The sequence below is a fragment of the Heterocephalus glaber genome, unplaced genomic scaffold (genome assembly GCF_053883595.1).
Source record: "Heterocephalus glaber isolate CG9 unplaced genomic scaffold, H.glaber_assembly_v1.0 deba00001594, whole genome shotgun sequence".
Classification (NCBI taxonomy): domain Eukaryota; kingdom Metazoa; phylum Chordata; class Mammalia; order Rodentia; family Bathyergidae; genus Heterocephalus; species Heterocephalus glaber.
In genome coordinates, this window is record NW_028258369.1 from 20,509,357 (window position 1) to 20,531,315 (window position 21,959).

General features: G+C 43.8%; 1 protein-coding gene across 2 annotated transcripts in view; it reads right to left on the bottom strand.

Moving 5' to 3' along the window:
• Window positions 1-21,959, bottom strand: part of Clcn4 (Cl-/H+ antiporter 4) — a 68,262-nt gene that overhangs the window by 7,960 nt on the left and 38,343 nt on the right. For both annotated transcript variants that reach the window (XM_004871031.4, XM_004871030.4), the window contains 6 exons: window positions 17,084-17,290; window positions 16,882-16,962; window positions 15,221-15,766; window positions 12,125-12,311; window positions 10,720-11,118; window positions 4,795-5,011 (listed from right to left, as the gene is read on the bottom strand). In XM_004871031.4, the coding sequence (XP_004871088.1) occupies window positions 4,795-5,011; window positions 10,720-11,118; window positions 12,125-12,311; window positions 15,221-15,766; window positions 16,882-16,962; window positions 17,084-17,290 (1,637 nt within the window). The remainder of the gene's footprint in view (window positions 1-4,794; window positions 5,012-10,719; window positions 11,119-12,124; window positions 12,312-15,220; window positions 15,767-16,881; window positions 16,963-17,083; window positions 17,291-21,959) is intronic.

Genomic DNA, 21,959 nt, shown 5'->3' on the forward strand with positions numbered 1-21,959 from the left:
AAAAGTTCACAGTTTGGATGATGCCATTTATATGAAGTGTCCAGAATGGGCAAATCCTTGAAGACAGAAAGATTAATGGTTGCCAGTGGCCAGGGGAGAGCGGGACAGGAAGTGACTGCTAATGGGAATGGGGTTTTATGGGGAGAGATGGAAATATTCTGGAATTAGAACAAGGCAATGATTACACAACCATATGAATACAACAAGGCCCTTGAAGCGTACAATGTAAGATAGCAGATTTCATGGTGTATGGATTATATCTCCATAGAAAGTGAGGTGGGAAGGAAGAAAGGGGCAGACAGACTAAGTTAAACAGTTACCACATGACTCAGCTATTCCATTTCTAGGTATATGCCCGGGAGAAATGAAAATATATGTCTACACAAATCTTCTACATGAATCCTCTTTGTAACAGTATTATTTATAATAGTCAATAGTGGAAACAACCCAAATGTCCATCACAGAAGGCTGAATAAACAAAATGTGGTCTATCCTTACAACGAAAGAGTGTTCAGCCATAAACAGAATGAAGTACCATATGTGCTTCAACATGGATGAACCTTGAAAGGAGCCAGACACAAAAGACCCCATAGTATATGATTGCATGACTACATGCCTGCGCGACGTCCTGCGAGACCAAGCCACAGATTAGTGGTTGCCAACGGCTGCGGTATAAGGAGGTGACAGCCAACGGCTACAAAGATTCTTTTAGAGGGATAGAAAAGTTCTAAAGTTGATGGCGGTAATGGATGGACAATGCATTTCCTACCCAAACCACCAAGTTATACACTTTAAATGAGTGTCTTGTACAGTACGCGAATTATCTCAATAAAGCTATAAAACAAATCAAGAAATGAATCAGTAAAAATAAAGGCAAGGCCTCATAGGCTACCCAAAGTTCCATTCACCATTCAGAGACTAAGAAGCTGGTGATGACAACAAAGGGCAAGTGAAAGAACTCTCTAACTGACCTCTGTAAGAAAGCAGAACGGCAAAATGAAGGGCAAGAGAAGAATAGATAGAAGTGTAAAAATGTGAGCATTTCCAAATGTTGGGATTTTGATTGCCCTTTCAAAATTTTTTTAAAAAGGAACAGTTATAAGACCAGCAGCTTGTTCCCAAAATATGCCACTCTGCAGGTTGTGATCAGGAGTGAAATCAGAGAAGGGGCGAGATCATCCCGCAGGGCTAGGCACTCACAGGTGTTCTTAGACTATGGGTGGGGGGGCTTCATGGCTTGCAATGGCAACTAGCAGACAATCCCTCCACTCAAAACTGTTCCATCGTCCTCTGCCATCTATTTTCTACTGGAAAGCCTACCTCAGGACACTCTGCCCTGCAATGACTGCATTACATAACATGATATACACTGGGTTACGTCCATGTTCCTTAGCAGATGACAAGCTCCTTCGCTTTTTTTTTTTTTGGCTGACACTTCTTGAGTCTTTTTTAGTCCTCAGCCAGAACAGATGCTCAGATGCTCAGACGTTGATGAAGCCAACGTCTCTTTGAAAACAGTGTGACCACTTGGGTTTGCAAAGTGATGAGATGTCTACCAACACACACACACACACACACACACACCCTTACCATATCTATAAAGCCTGCATTTTCTATTCTTCTTATTTTCTTTTATCTTGGAGACAGAATAAAAAGATCAGGTACAGCTGGATGCTATGGGGCATGCATCTATAGCCCCAGCTGCAAAGGAGGCTGAGGCAGGAGGATCACTTGTGCCCAGGAGCTCAGGACTAGCCTAAGCAACATAGCAAGACTCCATCTCAAAAAAGAAAACAAGATCAAGCATTTACGGTTCTGCAAACCTCCTCTTTAAGTTTTGTGACTACAATGTCTGAAAGTTAGGTAGATTACAGTTACACTGGGGAAATATTAATTCAGAAGCTGCCTTGGATTCGTGCATAAATTGTGCCCTGGCCTGCAACAGTAATTATCCCCAAAAAATAAAGCCAAATATCAACTCAGAAGGAGGCAACATGAAATTCAGCAGGCTTCATTAGTGGCATAAAATGTCCTATTTGATTTAAATCAAGTGTTTGAACTTTCAGCCCATTTGGGTGGCAGTTGAAGCAAATCCAGTGAATTATAAATGGCCAGATCTCTGATCAAGAACCTAATGGAGATTTGAGCAGTGGGGCTCTTCTGAGCAAGCCACCCACCCAGTCCCTGCAGGCCACCTAGAAAGGGTGGGGGAAATCAGATGCCATCTCGCCTACTTGCTTTTCTTTCCTAGAACTTTCACAGGGAAAATTGCACCCAAATTCAGTGTAGGCTTCCTAGACTCCTGTATTCTGGGCACAAAGACTTCTCTGCTTCCTGGTCTGGGTTGAAGAAGACCTTGGGCCCCAGGCCCTGAGAAATCTTGCAAATGCTCCAGATCTGGGGACAGGCTCCAGCTCTCAGCCACCCCTAGCAGGAAAGGCACATGGCGAGGGAATGCATCATAAGCTGAAAGCCCAAAGAGATGAGGATGAAAGGCCAGAAACAAGCATCCTTTGCCAGTGCTAATGTATCAGCATCTGTGTTTGTTTAAAATACGTAGAGCCAGAGAGCGAGAGAGAGAGAGAGAGAGAGAGAGAGAGAGAGAGAGAGATTTTGTTTTCTCGTAGAACATTCAGAGTCAATTTCAGCACCCAGATCTTCACAGGAAAACCCTGTGGGGCTCTGAGGTGTGAGTGGGTGCTAAGGGCAGAATTTCCTGCCTGAACTGGGAATTCCAATGATAACTGGCATTGGATTATTACTTTAAAGGAAAGGAGAAACTGCTATACACTTGAGATGGCACAAGTGATCACGCTGCCAAGAGCTGTAAACCAAGTGCAGAAATGGTCTTCACTTGTTCTCAGAGCAGGGTTTCTGGAGTTGCAGCCCCGCCTGGGAGGATGTTAAACATGCACATTCTTCAGCCTCACCTAGACCTCAAGGATCAGCAGCCCAGCAGTGAGGCCAAGCACACTGGGTTTACCTGGTTTAATCTTGTGGGGCATTCTGATGCATGCTCAAGTTTGAGAAACCACTGAGCTCCTTTAAAATTCACCAACAGAAATGACTCACCTCCACCCTCAAACACAAGGACTCATTTATTTTTTTTCCCTACTGATGGCACCTCCCATGTGTAATCCACCCTTCTGGCTGCAGTCAGAGCTAAGGAGGCCCCTCAAGCTGCCCTTTAGGAGTTCTTTGGGTGAATGTGCACTTTTAACCCCTTGCAAACCCTTTCTGTCCCCTGCCCCCAGCACAGCAGGAAGAAAGCCAAATGAAGGGGACTGCTTATTTGGTTAGACATGACATCCAGGCCAGGGTCACTCAGTGGCAGCGCTGAGGACATTTTGGATCAGATTTGTGGGGGGGGGGGAGCTGTCCTTTACATTACAGGATGATTAGCAGCATCCTAGGCCTTGACTCTCTAGAGAAAAGCAGTACCTCTCCCTCCAGTTGTGACACCCAAAATTATCCACAGACATTGTTCACTGTCTCTAGAGGATAAGATCATTCCTGTTGAGAAGTGCTGGGTTAAACCAGCGTATGCTAACTCCACAAATGTTAGCTGCATTAGACAGTTAATCTGAGTTCTATAAAGGTACCAGTAAACTACCTTGGGAATCAATGTCTCTACAACCCTTTCCCTCATTCCAACCCCCACCCTAGAGGGAAAACAATGGGCAGATGACTCAGATTCCAGGCCATCCTGTCTCCCCTCAAGCTTCCAAGGCTGTGGAACTTGGGGCATGCCTCTGAGCCCAAAGACTGGCCCTCAGAAAACTACCCCTCTGGCACTGTCATGGGCCTTTGATTTTTGGATTGCTGCTTTCCTGGTCTTTGGGAGGACACAAAGCAAAAGTAATAGCATGGCAGCAGAGACAATGCCATGGGGCTGTCACATCTCCCAGCTTCCCAGTACTGGTTGGCAAAGGTGCAGTTGCTTCAAACAGACTGACAGATGAGGGAACAACCTGCACATAACACAGATTTTGCCTTTGCCTAGATGTTATTTCATCCATGAGAAACTAGTAGAGCACAGAAAATTGCACCCAGCTGAACCCAGATACACAAAATGCATGTGTGCACACACCGCTGGAACATCTTCGTGCTGCCTCGGGTCACATGCACCTTAGCCACTCCCACCCAGCCTTCCAATTTCAAATCATCCTCCTTCACTCAGGAACTTATGAGCTACAGCCTTCAGCCATCTATTCCACAGCCCACTTCAGGTCTTCTCAAGATGAAGTGACATATTGTATATTCATGTGTTTCTTAACCATTTAACATGTGTAACATGTGTAAAACTACCATTTTTATTAGGTCCCCATCTCCTTCAGTGTATCACTGATGAAGTTTTTGAGTACTGTGTGCCTACCCCCATTTTCCCATAAGTCCTGTGGTCTTCACTGCTCATTTTTACATAGCACTGATTTTGAGGATCATGTGTATCATGGCATAGCAGAACTGGCTGTACCTTCTCCCCTAATCAGAGTGTCATATGGTGGTAGAAAAGCAACACCAAGCCTTTCTCCTCTGGCTCCTCCCCTTTGGACTCAACCTTTAGGCTGAGCCAGGCAGCCTCTTCCACCTTCCTAGGTTGTACTAAGCGCCAAAGCTCCCTGGAAATTTCCTTCTCAATACACTTATCACAACTTGTTGGCATCGCCTGTCAAGGGCTGGTCTATCCCAGGGGACTGTGAGCCCCTTAAGGGCCAAGCTTTGTCTTAATCACCACCTTTTTCTCCCAAGCCTGGCCACAGCACATATTCTGTTCCCGCTTGTCTGGCTACTCACCCACTCCGAGTCACCAGGCACTGGCGGAGCCCCAGCTTCCGGAAGATGTCCACCACTGTCTCCATGGGGGTGTGGTCTGTGACTGTGAAAGGGCTGAGATTCAGGATGCGCCTCAGCTTCAAGGGGTGCGGGCTGTTGGCTGGCAGTTCAGGAGGCTCCTCCGTAAAGTACATGATGGAATTGCTTACAATGCCCTCCTGCCTCTGTCTGGCGTTCTCTAGAATGGGGGTGAGCAGAAACAATGAGCCACACAAAAATCTCTCCCTTACCACCCCAGCACCAGAATCCTACAGAAAAGGGTCCAGTGGGCAAATGTCACATTCTTAATGAGAGGCTCTGGCCGGACATCTGTGAAACTGGCATCTCTCTTAGGCGATTGCTGCGTGAGGGCCCCTGCTATGCCCAGATCAACTGATTGCCAATGTCTTGCAAGATGAGCCCAGCCATCTCTGGGGACATTCACTACTGTCCCCTGGTCTCCAGGGCACCCCAAACACTTCAGGGCACTCCATCCTTGCTTTCCAAACACTCATTCACCTCATCATGAGCTGAAGTTTGTCATGACAAGAAACCCCATTATCTGCCCAGTGACCTTAATACATTGTTTTGTTTGGTTTGGTTTGGTTGGTACCAGGATCAAACTCAGGACCTTGCACTTGCGAGGCAGGCAATGGAACCATCGAGCTAAATCCCCGGCCCCTTTAATGCATTGTTTTTTACAAACAAACTTACAACTGGCCCAAATGGCATTATGAATCCCAAGAGGAACAGGAAGCCAATAACACCAGCCCAGGCTCACAACCCAGAAATGCAGCTCAATCTCAAATATGACCCTTGGGACCAAAGAAACAACCCCAGAAAAGCTGCACTCCCCCTCCCCCGCCCCCACTCCTTGGATCTCTTCTTTTAAAAATGGGCCATGTTGTAGATTTCTCAAAGAAAGATAGTAAAACTGTTATGGTAGCAATTAGTCTATTTCAGTCTGTAGGCAAGGCCATGTGAAGCTAAAGAAAAGTAGGGTAACAGGAACTCATTAGAAATACAGCTTAATGCAGTGCTAGAAACCCAGGCTATTTTTAGTCACACATGAAATAAATCCACTGGTCTCAAGATATTTCTCCAAGGCAATTTTCCTTCTGTTGGAATTTTAATCTTTCTTTTGGTTCGTGGGAAAAGGTTAGGAAAAACGTACAGCAGAGCCTATCTTAAAATGAATCCTGGTTTCTATAATATGTTTCTTGCTTTCTCAAAGACTACTATTCACCTATATTGTTCTTTCAAAAATAAAACTCTAACAGCTTCCTCTAAGGCCATTTGGTGCAATAGAGTACTCTAATGGAAAACTGGCAGCACATGAGGTCAGGCTGAATCTGAAAAGGGGTCTCTTTTGAAAAGAGGAGCAGAGGGCCTGCTGGGCAAATGCCTGCACATTATATGGGTCAGGTGAAATCTAGTTATATCAAACAGGATAGGATTCAACCACAAACACCAGGCAACCCTGATGCACAACGTGTTTTCAAATGCAGGTCCTGCACTCCACATACTGTGCACTTCTCTCCTAAACCAAGATGGTTCTGTCCTTAAGCACTAAGGTAGGGGGGCAACAGTCAACACGTACTGATTTGCTCATTTCCACAGACCAATTGATTCTTGTAAAGGCCCACACAATAGGATTTCCATCTGTTTTGACAATCAGATTGCACATCAGGATTGGATCAAGCCACAAACCCCCAATCAAGAACTGATCACATGGATTTGCTGAACTCCTTATAAAACTAAATACAACTTAGTGAACCATCAACACAGTTGCTAAAATAAACAAGCTTATATTTCCTCTGAATCTACCCACTGAGTTAGAAGCCATGATTCTCACAGCCACTCCTTCTGTGATCTCTTGCTAACTAGTGCAATTCCAGTGCCCAGGCAAAGAAAACAACAGTACAAAACATATATTTGCTGCATGCACACATGGATGCATGAACAAATGGGTCTACCAAATAGCAGTGCATCTTGTTTGGCCTAACCTGTAGAATAAAGCCTGCTTCACAAAGGACACATTAGGAGGGAAAGCCCATGAGCTATTCATTGCCACGTTAAGAATCACAGGCACTGGCTGGAGTCAAAGCTGGAGATCTGAGGTATACTCTTTGCTACTCCACATGGCAATTGCTGCTCTCTTTAGAAGGGTTCTACAAAGTCACTTTGGAACTGTATTATCAAAACTTTTTCTAAGGCTTCGAACTTTGGAGGTAGATGTGCTATGTACAGGCCAAAAGGTGGTGAATGGAAGCAAAACTAGGAAAAGAGCACTTTGCAACTCTGTATTGGAGTAAACCAGCTACTCCCAGTTTGGAGCAGAAATCTCCATTGGTCACCAAAATGTCTGCAACAAAACTCTAACATGTAAGTTCACAGAGGACAGAGACTATGTACTGCCATCCCTGGACTCCAGCTTTTAGGAGAGTACCAGCATATGGTGAGCACTCAGGAAACATTTATTTCCTATATAAAAGGATAAACCAACTCCTCATCCAGGGGATAAACCAGTGCTATCAGAGTCTAGACCAGTGATGGTGAACCCCTTAGAGCTTTCAATAATACGAACAGCCCTCTCTGGCACACATGCCACAGGTTCACTATCACTGGTCTAGACTCATAGACCCCAGGAAATCTTGGGAGCCTGAGTTGGAAAAGAAACCCCAAAAAACTCCCCAAATGCACTTTTTTTTTGGTACCATGGATCGAACTCAGGACCTTGTGCTTGTAAGGCAGGTGGCGGCACCACTGAGCTAAATCCCTGGCCCCCAAATGCACATTTTTAAGGAGACCTAAAAGAGAAGAGTGTACTAAATATTAGTGAGTGCCTTTAAAAACATTTCTATTTGCTTCTGATTTTTCCAATATTCTCTAAGTGTGTATTACTTTTACTCTAAAAATGTAATAAACTTCATTTTAAATGTTTTAAATTCAAGTAGTTGTTTTTTAAATGTTTTTAATGGAGGGGGCTTATTATATATTCTACCAAAACTAGTGTCAGTGGCCCATCATCCTGTTCATTAAAAATGCTTCCATAAGGCAGTTGTAATTAATGAGAAAGGCTGAAATGGAAAACTGGAAGCAACCACCATAGTGGTCAGTACAAAGATGATACGATAACAAAAAGTAAGGACTATAATGAAGAGAAATCAGATTATTTTACAAGTTATTGTCTACGAAGGCATGGTGAAGTTCTTCTACATAGGTATCTCTACATATTTCAACATCCTCAGCAGAAAGTAGTTGACACCACTATTCTCTACGACCTATTCCAAAAATTAACAGCATTCCCAGGCAGAAACCTCTTTAGCCCTAAATAGTTTATCTGCCAGAACTGACATTTGTTTTCTGGTTCAGTCCTGGATGTAGATCCTTTTCTGCGAGTAAGCATCTTCCACATGCTACAGAATCATTGTTAAGTCATCCATCAGACAAAAAAAAATTTGAGAGTTCCCTTAACTCTTCCCCGTAACTCTAACTTTCCATCCCTTTAATCATCTTTGTGGCTTCCCACCGAGTCCTCTCTGAACCCTTATGCACTTAATTGCAGAATTCAAGACTAGAAGAGGCTGAGCCCTGCTGAGTACAGGAAGCGCCTCATATTCCCAAAGACAATGAGAGGTAAAGGCCCATTTACCGGGAATTTGAACAAGGGTCATCTACAGCCTCACCTATTAATAATGTGAAGAGGGTCACCTTGCTCAGGTGGTGCTAACTTGCTTTCTAACAAAAACAATGGCTGTGCTTCGGCCTCCTAGAGATAGATTGAACATAACTAAATATTTTCAACTCCATGTCAGCAGCTGCTACAATTTTAAATGAGACATGTAAGAAAAACCTTCATTTTCCTCATTTACCATTCTTTTTTATTGTAATTATAACTATCCTATGATAATCTTGGCTCCCAATCCTCAAAAAGTGAAAGTGGTATGGGACACTTTTAGCTAAATGCTAATGTCATATTTCTACATTCATCACCTGACTCCTCAAATACAGGTCACAAATTTCTCCGCAAGAATACAGTGACTCCTCTCTTTTCACAGATCAGGAAAACAGCTTTTCTCATTCCTTGGAGCGAAACACCCCTTGCCTTTCCACACTATTATCGGCCTGACTGAAAGCACAGAGGTATTATTTACACTGTGTGGTACCTCTTCAGACATTCCAAACATAGCTCTGAGAGAGTGCTCGCTCACAAAGCTTCAATTTCTTCCCTAACCGGTTGATGCCAATTACTGCTTCCCACTTGATTACAGTAATGGATTTCAGCAAAATTAGCAAGCTGCTTCTCAGCAGGTGTGCCTAGAGCTACACAATAGGTAATGAATTCTGTGACATTTATTTTTTTGAGTTTCTAAATTTCAACCTCTGCTTAAAAGATTTTAGGGATTGAATAAAATTTAAAAGGCTGCTGATTACATTATTTTAAAACAAACCCAACCCTACTTAAACAACTTTTTGAAAGCCTCTTTATTTGTAAGGCAATATTTACTTCTGAAGGCAGCTACCTGTTTCGAGACAGGACCTACAGTAAAAACAAGCATCACCGAGCACTTAAGCACAAGCTTGCTATGAGTCCAAAATGAAAAATCAGTCTTTGCTTCGGGAGGCCTAAGCATGCTTGAGCAACACACTAAAGTTAGGAGGTATAAGTTATCTAAACTGATTTTTATAAAGCCTTTGAGGAAGATTCTATAGAGAAATTTTTAAAGCTATTTATCTTGGGAGGGAAGCGCCTTGGAAATAGGAACAAAGGGCAGGGAGGAGGAAACAGTTCTCTGGTGAAGACGTGGTCACAGTGGGGCACTCAGTAGCCACACCCAGGAAAGAAATGCCCACTGACGCACAGCAAGAACACTGTGGAAGGTGGAATGGACAGTGACACGGTCACATGGACACGTGAGCCATGCCACCGGCCCCAGTCACCCATGGGGTGCAGGGATGCTATGCAGATTACAAAGCAATGACACTCAGCCAGTGGACATGGCATCTACCGTGTGTGGGAGGATGGGCTACACTGGTCCTTGCCCCAGCTGAACCCTGAAATCCCCAGGCTCCAACCCTCTAGGTTCTCTGTTCCTATTTCTGAGCATATGGTCTCTAAATTCTCCTCATGAGTCTCACCCAGGCCTCTCTCACTCTGTCTTTGCAATCCTTCTACTTCCTACTTCCCTTCTTAAGGAGCCAGCATGCTAGCTTCTCTGGGCTGTCTACGGAACACCCCACTTGGGCATCATTTCTCTCTCTCCTACCCCAACTCAACAGTCTGCCCCACCCCCAGGGTAGCTGATTTGGGTTCAAATATAAGGAGAAAATAATCATACAAAACTTACGTCTAGCAATGATGTTCATTAACCCACATGGGCCTCTAGCTGGTGGAATGGGACATAATTCATTTAATGCAGCAAAAACTCGTGTGGTGGCTAGCAAAGTATGGGGGAGAGACCTCACCACCCAAGTGAGGTTAACGTTAACCTGCCTGAAAGCAAAGCTCCGAGACCAGCTTGGCATGGGCCACTCTGGAATCTCACACCATCCCTGCTTCCATCCCTTCCCTGCTTCCACCAATAATCCCCAAAGCACAGCAGTAGTCGCAGCAGCAGCTTGCCTCCTAGTCTGCACACATAGCAGTCACTTTCCATCCAGGAACGTCTATCCCAGGACATGGGCTGAAACTCTGGGGACTGGCAGCATTGGCATGAATGATGAAAGCAGAGACTCGGCCCACCTAGGCCTGCTGAATCAAATCTGCATTTTAACCAGGTCCCAGGTGATAGATCTGCCCTGAAGCTTGAGAGCTCTTGCCTTACTAAACATTCGCTTGAACCTCTTTGATAATTCTAGGGGCACAAAGGCTGCTTAGCAAAATGTGAACCCCTCTCTCCTTACTTATTGCGAGGATCAGCTCTCTCCTCTGAGCGAACCCAATGAGGCGCTCAGAGTCTCTGGAGACCACCACGGGGAAGCCATTGTAGTCTGTCTCCTTGATGAGCGTCTCCACATCCTCAACGGTCATGCTGTCCTGGGTGAGCACGGATAGCGGAGGCTCTCCTCTCCGGGGCCGCATCACGTCGGTGGCCAGGGTGCGGTGGGTGAACTCATCCTTCACATCGAGAAATGGGTACCCATTCAGGTGGATGTGGGCCTCGTAGATGCCCTCTTTCCCGAAGGCATCTGCCACCCACTTGCTGGTCACGGCCGCCGCCATCAGGGGCACAATGTACTCCAGACCACCCGTTAATTCAAACATGATGACCACCAGTGATACCGTCATCCTGGTAACTCCACCTACAACGGAAGAGAGAGGTAAGATTCTGAAGCCTAACCTGAACCCACATGAAGGTACAATTTGTGAAAACTGAGAAGCTCACAGACTGCAAATGCAGCTCAACCCAAGCTCTAAGTTCTCCTCATAATTGCTCCAAGGAGAGGTTCCTATGAGACGCTGCCCATGCTGGAGTCCCAGCCATAGACGCCAGGCTCTATTAAACTCAGCCTTGCATGGGGGAGCTGTAAGTCATCTGGCTGGGGGCTCTTGTCCAATGAGGGTCCCTGGGTAATGGATTAACCCAGGCCAAATGCCTGACTTTTCTGTGAGTGAATCCTACATAGCCTATACAAGCTTCTGCCTGAGAAAGCAACCCATAAATTGGAAAACTATAGAGATTTTCAGGGATTAGATTGGAGAGGGACACATCTTTGGATTCCTTAGTATTCAAAGAGAGAATCCAAATGGATTCCTAATCTAATAAGCCTAAACCAGGGTTTCTTAACTTTAGTACTGGGGACATTTGGGACTGGATCGCTTTGTTGTCAGGACTTTCCTGTATACTACAGCAAGTTTAGCAGGACCCCTGGCCCCTACCCACTACACACAAGTGGAATGACCAAAAGTGTCCCTCCAGACTTTTCCAGGTGTTCCAAGGATCCAAAATCATTCCTGATTGAGAATGAGTGTTCCAGGTATACAGCTGTGAGATGCTGGAGATTCCATCAGACTGGGCCTCTGAATGGCTGGGTGGAAAAAGTCTTCCACTAAATCATGGTGTATGTATTGTATTGTACTGTATTGTATTGTATTGTATTGTATTGTGTTGTATTGTATTGTATCCATATAGTGAACAGGATATAAGCTTGCTACGTGTTCAGCCATTGAGATGGCAGAGTACTTGTTGCAACAGCACAACCAGCTTATCCTGAGTAATGCCAATGAGAAAATCCATGCCTTCTTTCCAGTCCTAAGCCAGATCAGCACCCCACCTCCTCCACCTCGCCCCCCCACCTGTGGACATACCTAGGCAAGCTGCAGCTCCCACCATTGCGTAAAGTCCTGGGGTGACGCAGTCTGCCCCAGGTCTGCACCAGTTCCTGAAGATGATCCAGTCGTGGTGATGGTAAGCCAGCTGCTCCACACCAATCCCCACCATCCTGCCAGCCATGGCTCCCACAGCCATGCTGGGGATGAAGAGCCCTGAGGGGATCTCAAGGGAACACAGAGAGAAAAGCAGCCTGAGGGAAGGAGGCCAAGTTCTGACTTCCCAACCCCCAGGAAACAAGGTCCCCTTCCACAAGCTTGCATTTGACTGCAGCCTTCAAAAGAGGTGCAACGCTTCAAAACAGGTCAGCTAGGAAAAGGTGGACAAGCGATTTGACCTGCTTAGTCAGTGGAGTCTACTGTGACTTGGACAGAATGTAATTTGACACTTTCATTTCCTCTCCTTCAAAAGCTGGCCAGTGTGCCTGCTGTGGATTAAAGAATGATAAGCCCCACTGCAAAGCATTCGAAGTGCACATCTGTCACCAGAGCCTCTCACCACCTTCTTGCTCCCCTTGCTGTGTCATTCAGATTGGCTTTGAAAATTAAAGTCAAGCACAGCATGAAAATGGAAAGAAGGGCCTGCTACTGCTCCCAGGTAAAAAGAAAATAAAAGCTGAATGCAACATTGCAGCTTCCCTGGATCTTCCAGAGAGCCTTTCAAGGGCTCACTGTCCTCTTTAAAGGATGGTGGCTGTCAGAAAGAAATGAAGGAAAGTTCCCTCTTCCTAACGAAGTCCATATTCTGATATTTCCAGCCAGGTTACTTAACCTGAGATGTTGGCAGTAGCATGTTTTCCATTGAGCTGAGTGGGGATACTGTACACTTTGTTTCTCCGATGGCCATACAGAACACATCTGCTACAAAGCAGGCTGCAGAACACGCCGGGCTCCCGTGTTCATGGAGATTCCACGTGACTGCGGATCCTGAGCAGCAGCTGCCTTCCTGTCTGCCCCCCGCGGATATCAATCTGAGCACATAAGCAGATCTTTAACCTAACCCATGTTAAGTTTCGATCCCCATGTGCAATTTCTAGTTTGAAAAAATCCTTGGCAATTTGATCCTTTCTGAACATCCCCTTATTCCACAGTTATTGAAAGTCATTGAATCTCCTGTCACTTCCAAGTAGACTTTTCTCAAAAAGTAACAAAGGATGCTGCTACCATAGCATCTTCCTTGGACACAAAATCAAATAATTTTGCTAGGAGCTGATGGATCCAAGCCAGTCAGCTGTTGGACCAAGTTCACCTATCCTTGTTCTTAAGACACAAATTCTAGTTTGTATTTAACTACTATGTGCTCAAGCCCGCCATTTCTTAGACTTTTTAAAAAGAGAGAATTCAGGCCAAGGTGGTGGTGCATGCCTGTCATGCCAGCACTCTGGGAGGCTGAGGCAGGAGGATCACAATTTCAAGTCCAGTCCGGGCAACTTAGCAAGACCTTGTCTCATAATTAAAAATAAAGGGCTGGGGATATAGCTCAGTGTGAAAGTCCTGAGTTTAATCCCCAGCAGGAGAGGGGGGATGAACTGATAGAAATATCACAAAGAAAGCAGTACTTATGGGACAGAAAATGGGCCTCTGGCAAGTGCACCATGTTCTGCTTCTGGTCCTGGGTGTTGGTTATACGAGCAGGTGTGTTTTGTGAAAATTCATCTGTCCACATCTCTATCTAAATAATATATTTTAATATTTTTTTTCTAAAAATATAAGCAATATAGAAACAACCCAAATGTCCACCAAAAGATGAGTAGAAAAAAAAAAGTAGAATAGCCATAGAATCGCATACTATCCACCCAAGCAAAGAAATGAAACACTGCTACCACATGGATGAACCTTGAAAATGCCATGCTCCGTGAAAGAAGCACAAGACAAAAGCAAATATTCCATCCCATTTATATGACATGTCCACAACAGGTAAATCCATAGAGACACACAGCAGGTGAGAAGCTGCCAGCAGCTGGGAAGAGAGGAGAAAGAGGAGCACCTACTAATGCAGATGGGGTCTCCTCCGGGGGGGAGTGAAGATGTTCTGAAAGCAGACAGAGATGTCAGATGCACCACATCGTGAATGTACTTAATGCCGATGAAGTGTACACCTTCAAGTGATCAATTTAATGTTGTGTCAATTTTAACTCAATTTTTAAAAATATGAAAAGCAGTAATAATTCAATGTCAGAGCCCATAAAAGAAAGCTCCTTGGGAAGAAAGCTTTTGAAGTATATCTGAACTGATTTAGCAGAGCATGTTTAAAAAGAACAAAAGAAGCTGTCTTCTCTGATTTTAGTAATGATAATGGAAGCACATGATTCTATCATGCACAATTTGAGAGGACCCTGGCCATCCAGAGACAGTGCGCAGGGCTTGGGGTGTACCTGAGTTGTAGAATGCTGGCCCAGCATGCACAAGCCCTGGATTCAATACAGACAGGGGTGATGAGGAGAAAGTAAGTGTGAGGATGTGTGGAAAGTCCCCTGCCATGGTCCCAGTCTTACCCAGGCCAGGGACATGCTCACGTTATGCTCTCATGGCATTGCACGGTGCACGAGGTGGTCACCACACAGTCTCCAAACATCACATTTACCTGCATCTCTCCCGGAGCTGTGGGTTCTTCGGGAGTAGCAGTCTATGTTAAGTTTGAGTCCCTTGAACTTAGTACCAGGATATGGTGGATGCGGAAGGCATGTTTACTGATTCAAACAGGGCCAAGCCTGGGCTTCTTCTATCACCTACACTCATCCAGCCAGCAGGTAAATCTGTGCTTACTGCCTTGTCTGAGAAGGCTTGAAGTGAGTTTGATACCTAGCTCTGCCTCCCATAAACTGCGGGTCTGACCAAGCCACATATAGCCTCTGAGCCTTAGCTTCCTTAATTGTAAAATAGGATTAAAATCTCTACTCCATAGACTTGTGTTTATTAAGAGATTTGTTTCCTGTTGATTAAAAGAATGTCAAGGACATAGATCATTAAAGAAAGGTCAGTTCTCCTCCTCACATCATAATTTTATTTTGGAGAATAGGGTGCTGTCCTCAGAAAGACATGTCCCCCCGCCCATCTTCCTTCCCCTTCACTTACCTTCATGCCAAAGGTAAATATGGTAATGACGATTTTGAAGATCAGGGCCAGAGCCAGCTGCCACATGGCTGTGTAAACCCCAACCCCAGCGGGCCGGTCTGGAATGTCATCCACAGGCCGGGTCATATTGGGGTCGTTGATGTAGTCACAGAGCTGGGAAGACTCAAGGGCCCCACAGTCATTGAACAGCTCAGAAATGAGCTCACTGGTGCTCTGGCGTGTGTACGGGTTGGGGTAGGCAATGATGGCGGTGATGGTGGTCACCACAATGACCTCCAACACTGGGTACTTCCCCAGCCTGGTGGTTTTGCGCCTCCTGCACCAGGCGATGTTGCAGCGAGTGAAGAGGGTTCCCCACAAGCCTCCAAAAACCCCAAGCAGGATGAAGGGAAAGAGTTCAGCCATGTACCAGGGAGTGTGATATTCCACATAAAAGAGAACCAGGCGGCTGTTCCCAAAGGGGTTGATGGATCGCAGTGTGAAGGCTGCCACCAGGGCTGCAAAAAATGACCTCCACAAGGTCTTCAAGGGAAAGTAGTAACTGACCTGAGACAAAGAAGTAGAAAATCAGAGGCTGGCCGAAGAGCAGCTCAGAGCCCCTCCCCACTCTGGGTCAAGAGTCGCCTGCGGTACTTGGCTGGAAAGACCAGGCTAAGAGCAAAGGTGGGACACACTCACTTCACCTAGGGTTCATTGTCCAAAATGCACCAACAAAGACATTTAGAGGAATCTATGCCAAAAAGTGTCATGGAGTCTAATAAAGGTGGGTTTGCGCTATATTTTTGGGGTTAATAAAGAGCTGGGAGGGCCAGGGATTTAGCTCAGTGGTTTTGCCGCCTGCTGCACAATTGCAAGGACCCAAGTTCGATCCCTGGTACCAAAAAAATAAAAAATTTTAAAAAATAAAGAGCTGGGAGTGTGGCTCAGTGGTAGAGCACGTGCTTAACATGTTCTTCCATCCCCATTAACCCCTCAAAAGAAAGAGAGAGTTAAATAAAAATATGTATTTGTAATATGTTACTGGCACAAAGGCCCTCCTAAAAGCAAATAAACTTTGGATCTGATTCTATAAAAACCAGAATGGATCAAGGGTTGGAAAACTCTGGCCCACAAGTCAACTCTGGCCAGAGAATATACTACTTGTATGGCACATGAATTAAGAATGGTTTTTGAATTTTAAGAAACAACTTGTGATATGAAATATTCATTCAAAAGAAGAACGATTTTCATTACATGTGAGAATTGTATAAAATCCAAATTTTGGTGTCCGTAAGGAAAGTTTGCGGGGCACACAGCCATGCCTATTTGTGGATACATCAGCTGGTTGCTTTTCTGTTAATGATGGCGCAGTTGGTTGGCTATAGTAGAAATTGTGTGGCCCACAAAACCCTTTGCAGAAAACATTTGCCAGCCTCTGGGATGATCCATTCAGGTTCCAAAACCAAGCTGGAATCTACGTTGGTTATGAGGCAGAGCAGATACTATAAATCTTCCCACAAAATTATACTGGCAACTTTAAAAACAGTATTTGAAAATATATTTAACAGTGGAAATTGTGGATCCCTTTTTCAATGCTTCTATGAATCTAATCTTCAGAGGGTAGGAAATAAAGGCCCCCTGCTCTACCAACTATCCACATATCCCTTACTGCCCCTTCTCACCTCCTCCAGGCTGAACAGCACACCCCCAATGGGAGCACCAAAGGCCACAGAGACCCCAGCAGCAGCTGCAGCCGAAAGCACCTATAAGGTAAACAGTTGTAAGTAGGCTCCAGGGCCTTCCCTGGAAGCAAACTCAGGCAGGCATCAGGGGCAGGGGTCTGGGGAGAAGCCTCCCCTGCAGGTAGAAGCTGAGCCAGCTCACCTCACGCCTCTTTCCCTCATTCTTGCTGTACTTGGAGAAAAGGCTGCTGAAGAAGTTGCCACAGCAACAAGCCACATGCACCAGAGGTCCTTCTTTCCCAAGGCTCAGGCCAGAGGATACAACCAGCACCAGGGTGACTGTCTTAATCAGCAGGGTCCACTTCCCTAAGTAGCCCCTGATGATAAAGCCGCTCAAAATGGTCTTTATCTGAAAGAGGATGGAGAGTGAGGGGAGTGAAGTTCTCCAGTCTATGCTTAGGAAAAGAGTTGTAGTACCTCTGAGCTAGAATCCCTAAATCACAAAGAAAGGAGACGATCTCAGTTTTTTATAGACTGGTCTATAATTTTATAGAATATCAACAGATATATTCCAAGGCTGTAGCTGATGCCTGAAAACTCAGTACTGAACCTAATATATATTTTGCTTTCTCCTACGCATACATACTTATGATAAAGTTTAATTTAGGAAGTAGGCATAGTAAGAAGTCAACATTAACTAATAATAAAGTAGAACAATTATAACCATCAGAACACATTTTCTGTTCACGTCTTCCGCCCATAAATTTAATGCTTTTTCTATTGCAACTAAACAATTATCACACATTGTAGCCATAATATTTGCAGTTTGTGGTATGGCAGCAAAACGAACATGAAACACTTTTTCCTTTTTCACAATTTCACAAAGAGAAGATTTATTCTTACAATAGATCTTAGCAGCCTCAGCATACAGTGGTTTTTCTTTCCACAAATTGACAACTTTCACCTTTTCAATAGGAAGCACTTTACAGCTTCTTGTTGGCATAGGCTAATTGCTGGCATCACTACTCTTGTGCTTTGGGAAGCCATTATTGAGTAAAATAAGAATGACTTGAACACAAGCAGTACAATGTTGTGACAGTCCATGTGATAACCAAGATAGCCATTAAGTGTTAAGTGACTGGGTACCATATACTTGGTGGATACACTGGATAGAGGGATGATTCATGTCCCAGGCAGAACAGACCAGGATGATAAAAGACTTGATCACACTGCTCAGGACAGTGTGCAATTTTTATTGTTCAAATCTTTCAGCTTTCCTATCTGTTTTAAGGTATTCTTAATACGATGTTAGAAAATGAAGATGTTCAATATTCTGGTAACACACCTTTAGGAGATGTAAAAATGACTGAAAGAATGAGGACCCCTTCTCTTCCATCCACTCCTACCCTCTTTTATTGGAAAGGACTTTGCAGAGAGAACTGTCTTGCTCCATTTTCAGACATGCTTCATTTTGTAAGTGCCAAGTAGCGACTTTCTTCCTATAGTTGCACTTGAGTCTTTGCTTAATGCATTTAGAACTGAACTGGATGTCAATCTCAGCAATTAACTTTGTATACTGAAGTCCACTGTCCTAAATGACATTCTTTTAGACATAGAAGCATCACCAATGGCTAAATAACTTTTCTACCTCTAGCCTCTTCCCAAACAGGCTAAAAGTGCAATGAATGTTTACTGCTGAGTCAGCTACTTACAAGCTCCTAATCATAGATTAATTAGATACTGAGCCAGACAATTAAATTCCTAGTCAATTTCTGGTTTCTCATTGTGTAATACATAATAGGACAATGCTATCTCTTATCAGTGTCATTTACATAACTTCAAAATGCTTCCTTGTGGCCCCTGCTCTGCCAAGTAAGCAATTTCTCAAATAGCTATTACAATCCTCGGCGCTCATCAGAATCACCTGGTGAATTCAAAAGTATTGAGGGAAAACTGGCTCTCTGCACACAAATGTGATGTAATTGGTCTGAGGTGCATCTAAGGTGCAGGGAGTTTCACAGCATCCCCAGATGACTTTAAAATGCTCTACTCCTGAAAAGATCAGTACAGACATTCCCAATTTCTCCATATTCAAAGGACAGCCCTGAAGCAAACTAAGCCTCAAATTCTAAAAGGCTATGGACATGACCATTTTTGTCTCAGGAATTACTGACAGAGGTCTGTTTTTAATTCAAGGAGAAAGAGTAGGAGAAGATGAAGGAAAGGGAGAGAAAAAGAACACACACAAGCAAGTGTGCTCGTGTGTTTTCCCAACAAACTCCTTGAGCTCCTTCCTACAGAATGTATAGGAGGTCTCCTAGCTATGGGCACATAGTATTTCCTAAGCTAGCCATTAATTCATGTCAGACGAACTAGCAGTGGTTAAACGAGTCTTTAACTAGTGGTAGTTGGCCTAATTGAGCTTGTGCTCTGGGGATCTCAGATCCCTTTATTTAAAGGCTGCTTTATTAACCTTGCCACTATCCTGCCCTTTTGTGTTGCCCTGAATAAAATTATCTATAATTTTTCATCAGTTAGTTAATATGGATTTGGACCCCAGGGTACAGTTTAAAAGCGTAATACCATTTACAAAATTACAAGCATCTAAATTACCTGAGCCTTTGCCAGCCATGACATGTGGTGAACTGAACAATGTAATAGGTATTTTGTAATTCTCTAAAATGATTTTATAAAATTGTCATGATCAAATTAGGAACTAAAGAAGGCAAATTCATTCCCAGTAGATGCCAAAATCCAATCATTTGCTCTCATTTGAATTCATAGAGACTGAAGCAGAGCCTTAACAAGATATATTAAAGCAGATCTGCAGCTCAGTGGTGTTACCCTTAAAACCAGAACTCCTTTTGTTTGATAAATATTTGTCCAAGGGCTCATGTCTTGTAAGGAACAGAAACATCACCTGACACCATGATTTCTTATATAACTGATAGTGTTTACTGATGAAGCAACAGAATTAGGGGAACAACCTTACTGAGTTCTCTCTAAATTCCACAGTCCAAGAAACCATTAGTCTTCACTTTGGAACGTGCTTTAGAGAAATTACATGGTCATTACTTACACAGAAAAAAAAATTACCTAAATTTACATTTTTAAAATGTTTCCAAAGGAATTTTCATTCTAAGTAATCAAAATGTTTCGGAAGGAAATGCCTGGGGGGATGAGCAACTTTAAAAATGTACCTTGGGCTGAGGGTGTAACTCATTGGTACAGTGTTTAGTGGTTGAGAACTGCAGCCTTAGTGAAGGATTTCCTACTCTGCTATATAATAATGGGAAAAACTTGGCTACTGCTGAGTCATAATAACCAAATTTAATTATAAAACCTCCATTGGCGGCGCCTGCCTCACAAGCTCCAAGGTCCCGAGTTCGATCCCCGGTACCAAAATAAATAAATACATACATAAATAAATAAATAAAACCTCCATTGGTTCCTGATCTTTAGAAGATTATAATGAATGTTTTTATAGAGAAAAGAATCTATTACATATTTATATGGTTAAAAGAATGTTGATAAACACAAGCACCCATGTACCCACTACCAAGTTCAAGAAATAGAAGAGCAGATACCTTTGAAAACCCTCTTTGCCTCCCCAGTGGAACCTTCTCCTTCCCTTCATCACTTCCAATCATCTCTTTGCCTTTCTTGATCATTTTAGCAAAATATGTTGTCAGTTTGATCCTTTGTGTATGATTATACCCAGAATCATACTTTGCATGTTCTTCTGCAGCCTAATTTCTCCACATGACATCACAGTTTTTGAGTTTGAGTTTCACCCATGCCAGTGTTCCTTATGCTTTTCTCACATAATGAACTTAAATCCTCAACTCAGTATTTTACTTCCTTTGAGTTCAGCTGTCACCAGTAAAGATTGGAGAAGAAATGTCCAAGCAGCCCCTCAAAGACAGAGCTCCGTTTAAGCTCCCTGTCTGGCTGTAACTGAGCCACATACCTCTGGTTCTTGGAAGGGGAAGTAGGGACTGCCCATCATCCTTTTTGTTGCTGCTTTAGGTTTTTCACCAATTTTCTACTGCCCATCTTCTTCTTTTGGAAAGGCTTGAGTCAAAAATACCTACTGATGGGCAGTCGGGTCATAAGCTGGGATGCCAATGATGATCTATCCTTTTTTATTGTTCAGAGTGCATTGGGCTTTGGATATCAAATAAAATAGTCAGCTCTGCTGTAACACTTGCTTTGAAAATGCAAATTGGTCCCAGTGCTATTCATATATTAGGGAGGAATTTGAGCATAATGTAAATTTTATGTCTGTTTATGTAGTTTCCTGTAGAAGAAATACAAGGTAAATGCAGAAAACTGCACCAAGTAGAACCGGGCCATGTAGGAGAACACAAATGGCACATATATACATATCTCAAACATGTATTGGCTCCTGCATGTGCTGGGAATGCCGTTTGTTCACAACTAATGATCTGCCTTCACAGTAACTCACGAGCTGCAGCCCTTCTGACACCCACTTCCACAAGCAAACAGCAAGTTTTTCTCAAGTGACATATTTATTGTAGTACTATATTTACATGTGTCTTGGCAATTTAAGATATGTACAACTGTGCTACTGTGTTTAATAGGATATATATATACACACATCCCTGAGGAAGTTCTGGGGGGGGGGGGAGCGGCTGTTTGTCTGGTTGGTTGGTTTTTTTGGTTTTTTGAGACAAGATCTTGCTATATAGTTCAGGCTGTCCTTGAACTCACTATGTAGCTCAGGCTGGCCTGGAACTCATGGCAATCCTCCTGCCTCAGCCTTCCAAGTGCTGGGATTACAGGCTCGCAGCACCATGCCCAGCTTCACTGAGGAAGTTTTTGAGCATTGGATCCCCTAGTCCATTTTGCCCACTAGGCCTGTAGGTCTTATTGTGCCATTTTGCAAAGCATGGTGATTTTTCAGAGTGCACATGTCCCATGATAGCAAAACTGGCTCTCCTTAGGAAATAGGGTGGTGATTCAGCTTGTTTTGGGGTTTCCTGAAACAGTATGCTAAAATAAACCATCAAAGATTCAGCATGATATAATAAGGCGTTTTTGTTTCTATTTTTCCT